The 12158-nt window shown below is 47.9% G+C and overlaps 1 protein-coding gene across 3 annotated transcripts in view; it reads right to left on the bottom strand.

Moving 5' to 3' along the window:
* Positions 1-12158, bottom strand: part of MTMR9 (myotubularin related protein 9) — a 26545-nt gene that overhangs the window by 1632 nt on the left and 12755 nt on the right. The window contains exons 4-11 of one of the 3 annotated variants that reach the window (XR_003574062.1): positions 11723-11896; positions 9850-10067; positions 8768-8929; positions 6569-6710; positions 5174-5394; positions 3563-3714; positions 2576-3137; positions 11-1744 (exon numbers count right to left, since the gene is read on the bottom strand). Coding sequence is in view for 1 of the 3 variants with exons in the window: in XM_027909445.1 (XP_027765246.1) it covers positions 2974-3137; positions 3563-3714; positions 5174-5394; positions 6569-6710; positions 8768-8929; positions 9850-10067; positions 11723-11896 (1233 nt within the window). In the remaining 2 variants the exon portion in view is untranslated. Of the gene's footprint in view, positions 1-10; positions 3138-3562; positions 3715-5173; positions 5395-6568; positions 6711-8767; positions 8930-9849; positions 10068-11722; positions 11897-12158 lie in introns of those variants that run through there. The other 2 variants (XR_003574061.1, XM_027909445.1) reach the window with 2 other exon arrangements.

The raw sequence follows: 12158 nt of genomic DNA, 5'->3' as shown, positions 1-12158 counted from the left end.
TTTTCTTTTTTTTTGGTAAATGGCAGAGTGTCCTCATTGACCGACCCCAAAATTTGGAGGTGGGGCCCTCAGTGTCCAGCTTGTTCCACAATTAGTGTGTGCAAAAAAGCAGAAGCAGGGGGGTCAGCAGGGGTGTAAGGCAGTGGCACAGGGAAGAGCCAGAGCTGGGCACTGCCACAGCACTTGGAAGCTTGGGAAGACACTGGGAATCTGCAAAGGGGGCGTCAGGGACTTCAGGGGGCAGGTGTCCCCCTCTGAGAGGGGGCAAATCCAACCCTGATAATACGTGATTAAATATGGGAGACAAGCAGGAAAGCAAAGAATCGGAGTGCTCCGCTGTGTTTCACACCAGCAGCCACCAGACTGGAGCCTGGGAAGCACCGGGAATGAATGGAAAGCTTAAGGGAGAACACGGCAGCAGCCTGACACAAGAGCTCTGTGAACTGTCCTCTCCCAGGAGGAGCTAAAACATCACATCTTGTCTCAACTCCATCACCTGCAACACCTCACAGGGCTGTTTGCAGGTGTTTGCAGGGGCAGGAGTTATGGAATGAACTTGCTGGAGCTGCTCAGGGTGACCCCCAGCACTTCCACACAAAGGCTGGGATCCACCAAGCCAAGGCACACACAGCACTTGGGCGTGGATTCAGCCCTGAGACACGAGTGGAGGATGGAGTAAGTGCCAGCTCAGAGGGAATGTGCTGCCTTTTGTTGGCTGTCACAGCTGGTTTCCCAATTTCCTGGGATGCCTGCAGTTTGCAGGAGAGGCTGGAGCAGCCAGGCAATTAGATCCCAAAAAACCTCGTCTCTGCTCCTCTGTTATTTAGCTCAATCTATAATTACTGTGTTAGGAAATTGCATAACCTTTAAGAGTGTTTTATGAATAGCCTGTTACAGGGAAAACAGTGCCTTCTGAATCCTTCCCATCTGGCTGGGGATAATGGATTTCAGATGAAGAAATCCTGAAGTGGGCAGGGAAACACCACCCAGCGAGGTGCAGATCCCACAGACATGATTTTAAATGGCTGAACAGCCGTTTTTAAAGGGCTTATATTAACAACATCCCCAGAGGTATCTCCAGCAGCCAGATCTGGAGGTGGGAAGAGGGAACAGCCAAATTGGGCCTCCCCTGTGATGCAGGACAGATCACCCTGAGCAGCATTCCCTGTGTCAGACTTGATTTAGTGAACAAAACCATCACTCTCCAAACCTGAAAAGAAATTAGTGTTATAAGGAGGGAGAATTACTTTTCTGCCTTAAGTGGTTTAAAAGGGACCTTGGTATTTTTTTTTTTTTTCAGGACTTTAGGGCTAAGTTTAGCTTAGTCAAGAAGAAAATAATTAAGGAAATAAGGAGTGAATAAAAGGCATTAAGGTAGCACTTAATCACTGTAACATAATTTTATATTGCTTCCTTGGTTATAGGATTTTCTTAGAACATATTTAGTGGCCACATGATTTTTGCAGATCACTCTCCAGCTGCTTCTACAACAACTAAAGATCCTGCATTTGTACATTTATCTGTGTGGAAGTGGCTTTTAAATAAAGGCAGCTTCATTCCCTAAACTGGAAGCTCAAGAGTTTCCAAAGAGAACACCACTGACCTACTGCAGCTCCATTTTAGCAACAGCAAATTTCTGGATAATCCCAGCCACATGTGCTGCTGTTCATTCAACTCCTCTCAGTCCTGTCCATCCATGGAATCAAGCTGAGAAAATGACAATTTCAGACCTACTCTCACCTGTCTTTTGAAAGGGGAAAAAAAATAATCACTGAAGAAAACTCTGATTTTATAAAAGCATACTGAAGTTGCAGGAACAGGAAGAGCAGCTACAAAATACAAAGTTAAATGGAAAAAAAAAAAAAAAAAGCTTATCCCTAAAGTCTTTAAGTAGTTTTAGCAGCTAGAAATCATCTAAACTGAGCATTTCTGTAGTGTGATGGCCCCCTTTATCTGCAGCAGATCTGTGAGCTCACCTGAACTTCCAACTTCTGCTTTTTTGAGGTTTCACAACATGGATATAAGAGCACAAGAGGGAAAAAGCACATCAGGTGGAGCAAAAGTGCTTTGCTGAGCTGTAGATGCAACGCTGTGAACCTGGCCAGGTGTCCAAACCCAGCCAGGGGACTTGGAATTTCCAAGAAGGCAGCTTGGACCTGGGTAAAAGGACAGCTCTGAGCCCCTGTTCTGCAAGTGAACACCTCCAGCAGCTACCAAACCTTTTTTTGGTCTCCAGGTAGATAAAAGAAGCTTGTTATTCCTTAGGAGATTTTTATCCAAGAGGGACAATTCCACCTGGAGGTCATGGCTTAAACATTAGCAGCAGAATCCCTACTTCGGTTCTGTATTGCACTGAAAAGTCTTGCTCTGGTTTGGTATTTAAATTCCTGCTCCCAAGCCAATGCTGAACACAAAAACCCAAGTGTCAGATGTGAAGGCTACTGAGAGGATTGTGCAGACTGGCAGAAACTGTAGTTAGATTTTAACAATTTCTAGTTTTCCTAGGAAACTAAAGAACTTAGCTGCTTTACCTACTCTTGGAGAGAAAAGGTGCTTTCAGACAAAATGCCTTTACCTATCTACGTAGAACTCTGTAATTGAATCCTGTGAGAGCTTAGAGAGTTCAACAAACCCAGAAAAAGTCCAAAATAAATTGGAGACATCCTGTCTCTTGGCCCATCCTGGTCATCCACACAGTTGGAGGTAAAGAGTTCCAGCTCCTGCTGACACTGTACACAACTTTGAGACGGAGAAGCTGCCGAGAGGGGACACCGTGCCCAGCTGTGTTCTTCTGTAAACAAAACAAAAACGCCTCCCAGGAGAGCAGGGAGGTTCATAGTGTGAAGGTTTCAGCAGTGGGAGGGCTGAGGGGCAGCTGGACCCAAAGGCTCAGCAACACATGCACTTTTCCATGTTCAGTCTTTAGCGTAGAGGGGGCTGGAAAGGAAGGAGCTGGGGCAGAGCCCGGGCAGCTCACAGGTTGCCCTGCGCCCTCTCAGCCGCCTCAATCTCTGCCAGGTGCCTCCTCAACACCTTCACCTTGTCCTGGAGTTCCTTGTTGTATTTTATAATCTTGATCATTTCTTCCTGGGCTTCCTCCAGGTACTGGGAAGGCCTGTTCCACCGGAGGAAGACACCTGAAAGCCCAGGGCACACAGGTCACGAGGGTTTCTTGTTACAAGGAGTTCATATTCCATCAGTTTACACATTCTTCCCCTGCCCTCCCCCCCTAACCAGCCATTAAAAATACTGACCCTCCTCTCCAAGTTCACAATTCTATTAGGTAATTATATTCTATTAATAAAAGGAAAAATGAGGGGGTTTCATTCTTGGGGGTTTCATTCTTTTCCTCATATCCTGATCAGATCCATCCATGTCTCCCCGCTTCCACAACAGACCACTTTTGCCTCACTGTTGCCAACTCTTCAGCACCCACGGGATGGAGAAAGTTCCTGCAGCAGGGAACCCACTGCATATGGATTACCCAAAAAAGTCAGGAGAAGCTCTACAAGCAGCCCCAAAGCAGATATTGTCTGTAACAGGAAGATCAAGCCTGGCTTACCTGCCCAAAGCTGCAGGCTCTGTGGGGCCACAGCGGGCCAGATGACCAGGCTGTTGGCCTCGTATATGGGATTCTGGAATTTGGTCAGCTCTTCCTTCCTGTTCACCCAGGACCACAGGGACATGGTCTTTTGAGGCAGCTTCAGTTTAGCCCTAAGAAACCCACAGGAGCAAGTTAGTTTTGTACCCTTTGATCTGTAAAGACTGTTTTAGTCAGAACCACACAGAGTAGAAGGCCGCAAGTTTCTCAACTTGCCACTAGCCCAGATAATTCAGGTTAATCCCTCACCATCGTGGTGCAAACCTAAACAAAATTCCTCAACCTAGCTGATAACCATTAGTTTTGAATAAAAGATGGGGAAATAACATTTGTAAGTTGCGTGGAAGTCATCTGCCTGCTGTCCAGGTGAAGGATCAGTCACCTCCCCACAGTGGATCGAGTGCCAGGTTTTGAAAGGGATTGAATTCCTGTGTTAAGGTAGAGCTGGGAAGTGGGATGGGTCTGCATCAGGGAAGGATGGAAGTGGAATTACTGAGTACATAAAAGCAGTGTTACTGCTGGAACTGTGCGATGGGCACATCTGACAGGTCCCTCTGGTGGCAGGAAGGATCCAAGCACACAGGGCAAGCAGTGCTGTTTTTCTGGGGCAACCCCACCACAAGGAGTTACACAGGGATCACTGTTCCTTAGATTGCAGCAAATATCCTGCCTGCACTAGCAAATTGAACTGCCAGCCAGGAGGAGATTCACCATCCCTGTGAGTGCTTCAGACAGCACAAGCTTCACATCAGACTTCAAACCCCCTCTGTGCTCTCAGGCTGACGGGCTCGGATGTGACAGGCAGGTTATTACATGTAACATCCAATACTCTTCCACATTCCATCTTATTGGTTTCAAGTCTAACTTGGTTTTGCAGATGACTAGTTCAGCAGCCCTGCAGAAGGCAGCAGGGTCTCTTCTAAGCCAAGATTAAGGGCAGAGAGGTTTACAGGAAGCTTTAAATTGCCTTCCTTATCTGTAATATCAGCTCAGTTTTTCCCTTCATGTTAGTTAAGCAGGAGACCATCAGACGTGGTCTTCCTGGAGTCAGGAGTCCTGAGGGCAGAACTGCCAACCTCAGAACAGGAATCCAACCTCAAAACAGGAATCCAAACCTCTCTGGCAGCTGTGGGAGGCTTCAGTCCTCCCCCCTGTTTGCTACTCTCAGCAGCCCCACTCAGGGCTGGACCTGGGGGTGTCAGGACCACCAGGCTACGGAGCCATGTCCCTCCCTGACAGGTAAGGACCAGACTTGCCAGCTTTGGCTTCTCATGCCTTGACCTTCTCCTCCAGGCCTGCGTGGACAAGTTTGCTTCCCACAGCCATGACTCACGTCAAACTCCAGCTGTTTATTCTTTTATGGAAGAGTTTCTGTGTCAGAGACTACATAAACTGGGGATGGGTGGGGATTTTTGGCCAGGTTGGAGCAACCTGGTCTAGTGGAAGGTGTCCCTGCCCAGGGCAGGGAGCTGGAATGAGATGATCTTTAAGGCCCCTTCCAACCCAATTCCACGATTTTTTGTCAGACACAGCCCAATATTTAAAGGGTTCAAATCAAGCATCCTTACCAACCTTTCACTTTCGTTGTTTCCCAGGAAAGTCCCAAACTGGGAAGCATAAGCATGTTCAAAGAGCATGATGAGGAACTGTTCGTTGAACTCGAAGGAGCAAGGGAACTGCCGAAGGATCTGCCACACACAGTCCAGGAAGAGCAGGAACACCGGGGCCTCCCACTTCTGTTTGCTGTTGGAATAGGCTGACTGGGCACAGCGCTGCTGGAAAGGGTGACCAGCCTGTGGGAATCAGAGAGAGCATCACACACAGAGCAGTGGGATGTGGGTACATGTGACAAAAGAGTGTTTAGAGATAGTTCTGTCCATGTGACTGTGCTGTTATTGCTCAGGCATCCAGTAACAAGCTGCTGGTGACCATTATCCCCCTGTGCTGGCACTGCTGAGGCCTCACCTCAAACACTGGGGTCAGTTTTAGGCCCCTTGGGACAAGAAAAATATAGAGGGGCTGGAGCATGTCCAGGGAAGGGAGTGGAGCTGGGGAAGGGGCTGGAGCAGCAGGAGCAGCTGAGGGAGCTGGGGGGACTCAGCCTGGAGAAAAGGAGGCTCAGGGGGGACCTTCTGGCTCTGTAACTCCCTGACAGGAGGGAAGAGCCAGGGGGCAGTCAGGCTCTGCTCCCAGGGAACAAGAGACAGGATGAGAGGAAACAGCCTCAAGTTGTGCCAGGGGAGGGTTAGATTGGATATTAGGAAAAATTTCCTTATGAAGATGGTTGTCCAGCCCTCACACAGCTGCCCAGGGCAGTGGCGGAGTCCCCATCCCTAGAGGAATTTAAAAGCCATGTAGATGTGGCACTTGGGGACATGGGTTAGTGGTGGGGAATGGCTGGACTCAATGATCTTAGAGGGCTTCTGCACCCCTAACAATTCTGTGATTCTATGAATAATTTTCCTGCCTTTCCCAGCTGTGTGAAAAGTCCTGCATTGGATCAGGGAATCTGACCAACAACAAACTGGTGTAGGTGCCCTGAGGGACCAGACTGCAGAGGTACAAACAGCAGAACTAAGGTTTTGTGGTTTAGTCTGCACAGGGCTCTGAAGAGATGGAAGAGATGGAACCCGGTCTGGGGAAAGGTGTCCCTGCCCATGGCAGGGGCGTGGAATGAGATGATCTTCAAGGTCTGTTCCACCCCAAACCTTTCTGTGGTAAGAGATGTCCACCCTGAGCACACAAAACAGGCAGTTCCCTAAACCCAAAAAGCTGCCAGGAGAGGCAGAGGCCCCACAAAGTGCCAGAGGTACAAATGACTCAGGCAATGATGCTGCTCTGAGGACAAAGGCCGTTCACACCAAGCAGGGCTGCAACAAGGCCCAACCTGTTTGCCGCCTCTCAGGCTATTTCCCAATCCAACTGTCACTGGAATAGATTGTCCTTTTGTCCAGAGGTGTTTCTTACCTGCAGCCACTCCCTCACAACAAGAGACTCAAAGCCACGGATGGTCCTGCACCTCGGATCCAGGATAATCTGCGCCAGAGAAGTGACCTGGAGCGTGGAATCAGTTCCTTCAGTCCCATGGACTAACACTGATGCACCTTCCCTGGGAAAGAAAGAGGTGGGAAGGGACAAGAGTATGAATGAGCAGAACACATCCCAAGGGCATGCACATCCCAGTGGATGCCATTACATCCCATGGACACCAGTGCTGACAATGCTGAGGTTTTGCTGGCTCTTTACCACCACATCCCTTAAGGAAGCATCCCACCTTCTCACCTGGCTCCTCACCAACACTAACCAGAGCCCTGCATCACGAAAGGCTCAGTTTCTTGCTAAGCAGTCTGGAAATCCAGACCCTTTTGTCTTGATCTCCCAGTGAGATCTCCTTTGTGGTTCTCAGGGTTTTGGACTGGTACCTCTGTGAGTTATAGCTGGGAAATGCAGCTCAAAATGAGTTTGTGTCGTTCACTGTTTTGCTCATTACTCTCAGATCTTCCCATGAGCACTGAAATGAAGATGTATCACCACCCAGATGCTCTGCAAATCAGTATTATGAGGTTCTTGCTCAAACCTGGGTTTAATTTGGGCCTCAGCTGAGGTTCTCTACAACTTCCTGAAAAGAGGTCAGAGTCAGGTGGGGGTCAGTCTTTTCTCCCAGGTAACAAGCAACAGGACAAGAGGAAACAGCCTTAAGTTACAACAGTGGAGCTTTAAATTGGATATCAGGGAAAATATCTTCACTGAAAAAGTGGTCAGGCTTTGGATCAGGCTGCTCCTGATCCAACCTGGCCTTGGACACTTCCAGGGATGGGGCAGCCACAGCTTCTCTGGGCAACCTCTGCCAGGGCCTCACCACTGTCATTGCACAGAATTTCTTCCTAATATCTAATCTAAATCTTCCTTTCCTACCTAATCTTATCCTTTCTCTCCTCCTCTCCCAGCAGTGACAGACGAAGTACAATTCCAAAGGCTGCCAACCTATTCCCTCTCAAAGTGGGGCACAGCAGGATAAATACTATTTTCACCTTTCAGGCCCCAGACCTTCAAGATGCTGCAGGATCTGTCCCAGCCATTCCCTGTCCCAGCCATTCCTGCCCATGGCAAATAATGGAACCATCCCTGTGAGCTCAGCTCTGACCTCCAGGCCCTGAGTGAGGCAGGTCAGGCACCTGGAGCTGGCCTGACACAGCTCCAGGTAAACAGGAAAAGCAAATGATGAAATCAGCCACTGTCCCAACAAACCAGAACGGTTTCATCACTGATCTTTCTCATTAAACACATGTAGGAAGGAATTTCAGATAAAAGTATTGATCCAGAGCAACCCTCTTCTGGCACAGTCAGTAATGAAAAGCAGCACTGTCAGTGCTTTTGAAAAGCACAGAGCTCGGGTTTTAAATGCTCTGGTGCTGTTTTACCACTGAGACAGCATTCCAGCCTGCCTGGGTGCCTGCACAACACGTTCTCCAGCTGGTATTGAAAAGCCAGGTTTTCCCTGAAGTTTGGGATGGGCTTTTCCTGCTCAGAGCCACAAATAAAGCACATTTAAATCCCCTGTCTGGCCTCACAAACCCCAGCACCTGACAGGGAGGTTTGGCTCTCCAGGTCTGAACACAAGTCAGCTGAGTCAGCAGGATTTGTGACAGAAATGTCAGGTTAAGAGGGGTCATGAGCACTGAGGAGGGATGAGCAGGATTGCTTAGGGATAAAAATGTAAGAGGGGAGAAGCACTGGGCCAATTCCTGGGAAAAACAAGGAAATGCCATTGGTTTAACCTCTATATGTGTGGTGGGGTATTGGAAACTTTCAGCTGACAAGAAATAAGGACTTTTTGAGAAAAAAAAATCAACCCTGTGTCCTCTCTTTACTCTCAAACAGCATTTCATATGGGCACATTTTAACCTAAACCTTCAATAAAACAATCTAAATCGGATTGGTTGCATCAGACATAGGAATACACCTCAGTTACATAATTTAAAACCTATTCTTAGTGGAGATTGCCTCTCTCAGCACGATTTATTGGAGGAACATTCCCTCAGCAGGATGATGGAACAGTATCTTGCATGGGGACAAGCCAGATCACGGAGGGCAGTTATTAATACTTCCAGAGGTATTTAATGACCAAATGAATGAGAAACTCAAGCCTTTCTGCAAGAGAGTTACCTGTCAATGCACTGAGCAGCCAGACAAGCTGTGGTCAGGATCTCCTTGACATGAGTCAGCCAGTTGGAAGCTTCCAGTTTACTGAGCCAGCGGTCCATGTTGTGGGACTGGTCATTACAAGCTTCCACCAGTTTGATGAGGCTTTCCTGCAGGATATTAAACCTTTGGAAAAAGGAAAACGTTATTGAAAACATAAGAAGTAACAAAGGAACCAGGACATGGATTATTTAGTGCTCATACATTGTGGTTCATTCATTCCTCTGTTTGATGCTTGTAGAGCTGTGAAATAATCAACAAAAATTTAAGTTCAAGTAAAAACTTTAGAAGTAAAACCAAATACTTCAAAGTAACAGCCAGGAAATTCCTTAATTAACTTCTCAGGAGCTGGTCTATACAGTAATGAGGGGAGTGACTGCTTTCCAGCAGCTCCAGTTAACATTACTGCATCTACATCTGTGTAGAAGGATTTCCCAAAATTAAGGTTAAGAGAAGTTGAACAAGGCCAGGCTAAAAGTCTGTTTTATTTAGTAACTTGTCCCCAAGTGACCAAACAATATTAGATTTCCAGTGAAAAGTACTGGCTCACAGAACCACAGACTGGTTTGGGCTGGAAGGGATCTTAAAGCTCATCTCACTCCCATGGGCAGGGACACCTTCCACTATCCCAGGTTGCTCCAAGCCCTGTCCAACCTGGCCTTGGACACTTCCAGGGATGGGGCAGCCACAGCTTCTCTGGGAAAAGCCTCTGGATAAAAGTGGCCACTGCCACTGAACAAATCCTCACCTGCAGAAGTTTTCTGGCTCCTTCCAGTGCAAAGGGAACACAGGAAGACTGGAGTGTGGCTACAGCTGGTGCAGGGAGATGCCTGATGTCTGAAACCTGCAGCAGCTTGTTCAGAACAAGGAACTGAACCCCAAATAACCTTTATCATCCACACATCCTGATTTGGCCATAAGAGGAACTTAATCCTGCTGGCAGGAACCAGGACACACAGCTCTTCTCACAGAAGCAAACATTTCATGGAGCAACCTCAGCCCTGACAAAGCCAAGCCCAGGGGAGAGCCTGTGTGATTCCACTCACCTCTCGATGCCCTTGTGAATCCTCCTCCACTGTGGATAGTGAACTTCTTGCTCAAAGCCCCCTCCTTTGGCCCTGGCCTGCTGGGCCACATTCAAGGACCTGGTGTCAATGATGTAGCCACGTTTGCCAGGCCGGAGCGAGGCGTTGATCAGCTTCTCGTCCTCCTTGCAGCGCCTCCCGTTCGTACCTGTAAGGGGTTGGCTGCTTCTCATCATGATCTGGGGAGACACAAAACCAGGAATTAGGCACTGGAAAGGGAGGGGGTTTAGATTAAAAGGCACCAATCATCTGAGCTCCAAGCCTTCCCCTGAATTCTTCAGGTTTTTTTAAGTCCAATCCTTTGCAGGGACTGAATGTATTTAAAAAACAAACTATTTTTTTTTTGAGTGACCATCTGGCAGGTGAAGTTCTAAAATTACAGACATCATCTTAGGGGCTTTATTCCTTTAATAATGCCTGAAGTTCCATCTTTGTGAGCCTTTGAACTGGCTTCCTGCTGATGGCTCCTTTATAAACCTTGGAAGTGTTATAAATCCCTGGAGGTGTTCAAGGCCAGACTGGATGGGGTTTGGAGCAACCTGGGATAGTGGAAGGTGTCTCTGGCCATGGCAGGGGGGTTGGAGCTGGATGGTCTTTGAGGTCCCTTCCAACCCAAACCATTCTCTAATCCTTTAAAGCCAACATTTTCAGGATGTCTCTTCCCAACTCTGTTCTTAAAATACTCAAATCATTCACGTGTTAAAGATGCCTCACAGGGACAGTCTTCCCTCATGGATAAACTAATAAACCTTAAATCCACAGACTGATGGGCTGAGATTTCTCTTTAGTAAATGTTTTTCCGTTCAGGAGCTCCCCAGCAGCTCAAATGCTCACTAAAATATGAGGGCAGCCAGTCAGCAACCCCAAGTACATTTGAGAACTGAGAGACAGGAGGGGAACATGAGGGACAAAGTTACTGTCACAAGTGCAAGTGCTCTGAGCCACACGCTATTATATCCCTCACACCTGAAACATGCACAATTTGGAGAGAAAACTGAGCAAATCTTCCTTTGATGGTTTTCAGCTGAGCTGAGGAAAAGCAGAACGCACAACTGATGTGGAGCTGGTGAGTGGCTGACTTTAAAGCCAGGCAAAAAAACCCCAAGTTATTATTGAGTCAGACTAGACACCCTCTAATTCAAGGCTTACAGACCTTGGCAACAGGAGGTGAGAAGGCATTAGAGCATTTGAGGAGCCTGTATCGGGTTTAAAAGCTGCAGGCTGGACATCCCAACATCCTCAGAACTGGTTACATCAGCGAGAGACACAATTACCCAACAGTTTGATGGAGGGCATTTCTTAATTACGCTGTGTCAGTCAGTCCATTAGACTTCGGATTGTCAAAAAGTGTGTGCAACACCAAGAATTTGCTGCTCCTGAATCACGTTGCACTGCCAGGCTCAGAGAGAACAGCTTGTTCCGATCCTCCTACCACAGGCACAGAGCAGAAGCAGTGCTGGCTCTGCTGTCACCACGATGTGACGAGGGCCCACCACTCAGACAGGACAATGTGGTTCCTGCCGTCCCTCCCCATGAAGCCTCTTGGCAGACAAAGCAGCTCAGGGTGCCAGCAGTGCTTTTACAAGTCTCATCTTGTTCTTAACTGCTGTAAGCAAGCTCATGCCATGCACATTCCCAAACAAGCACAGTAATGGCTATTTCTGGGATGGAGATGACTCATTCCATCCCCCAGAACCAGTTTCACTGCAGCCGCTGAGGAAAGTCGGAAAATCAACCAGGCAAACATCACAAACTGCGCTAATTCCAGAGCACAAGGAGCTTTTCCACGAAACAAACAGCTCCACACACTTCCCTCAGGAACAACCAAGCTCACCATCCCATTCTTCTTGTGGTAGTAGCTGAGGACTGGGAAGCGACTGCCGTGGCGGAACGTGGCGACCTTCCGGAGCTCCTCGTCGGTGATGCATTTGGGGACAATGACAACTGGAGGGTAGGAGGGACACACAGAGAATTCCTTATTGATGCAGCTGAGACGCCACTCATCTGTCTGAAAAACACCAGAACACGCAGGCTTTGGGTCAGAAAACACATTATTAGAGCATTAAAACCAGGGGGGAAGGACTTCCACGTGCAGGATAAGGCACACACAGAGGGATGCTGGTGATCTGCTCCATCTGCATCACAGGTGAAAGCTCAGTTGTCCTTTTACCACCCATTTATAGGTCTGCTGACCCATTAATTTTCCCTCAAATCCTTGATGCTCCCTGAAAACATCTCGTGACAGCAGCTCCCAGACACTCGTTACTCAA

This window comes from Empidonax traillii, unplaced genomic scaffold, assembly GCF_003031625.1.
Source record: "Empidonax traillii isolate 1590-97213 ecotype Southwest subspecies unplaced genomic scaffold, ASM303162v1 scaffold2136:size69837, whole genome shotgun sequence".
In the NCBI taxonomy this organism is placed as follows: Eukaryota; Metazoa; Chordata; class Aves; order Passeriformes; family Tyrannidae; genus Empidonax; species Empidonax traillii.
The sequence above is the reverse complement of the archived record's forward strand: the minus strand, read 5'-3'. Positions and strand labels throughout refer to the sequence as shown.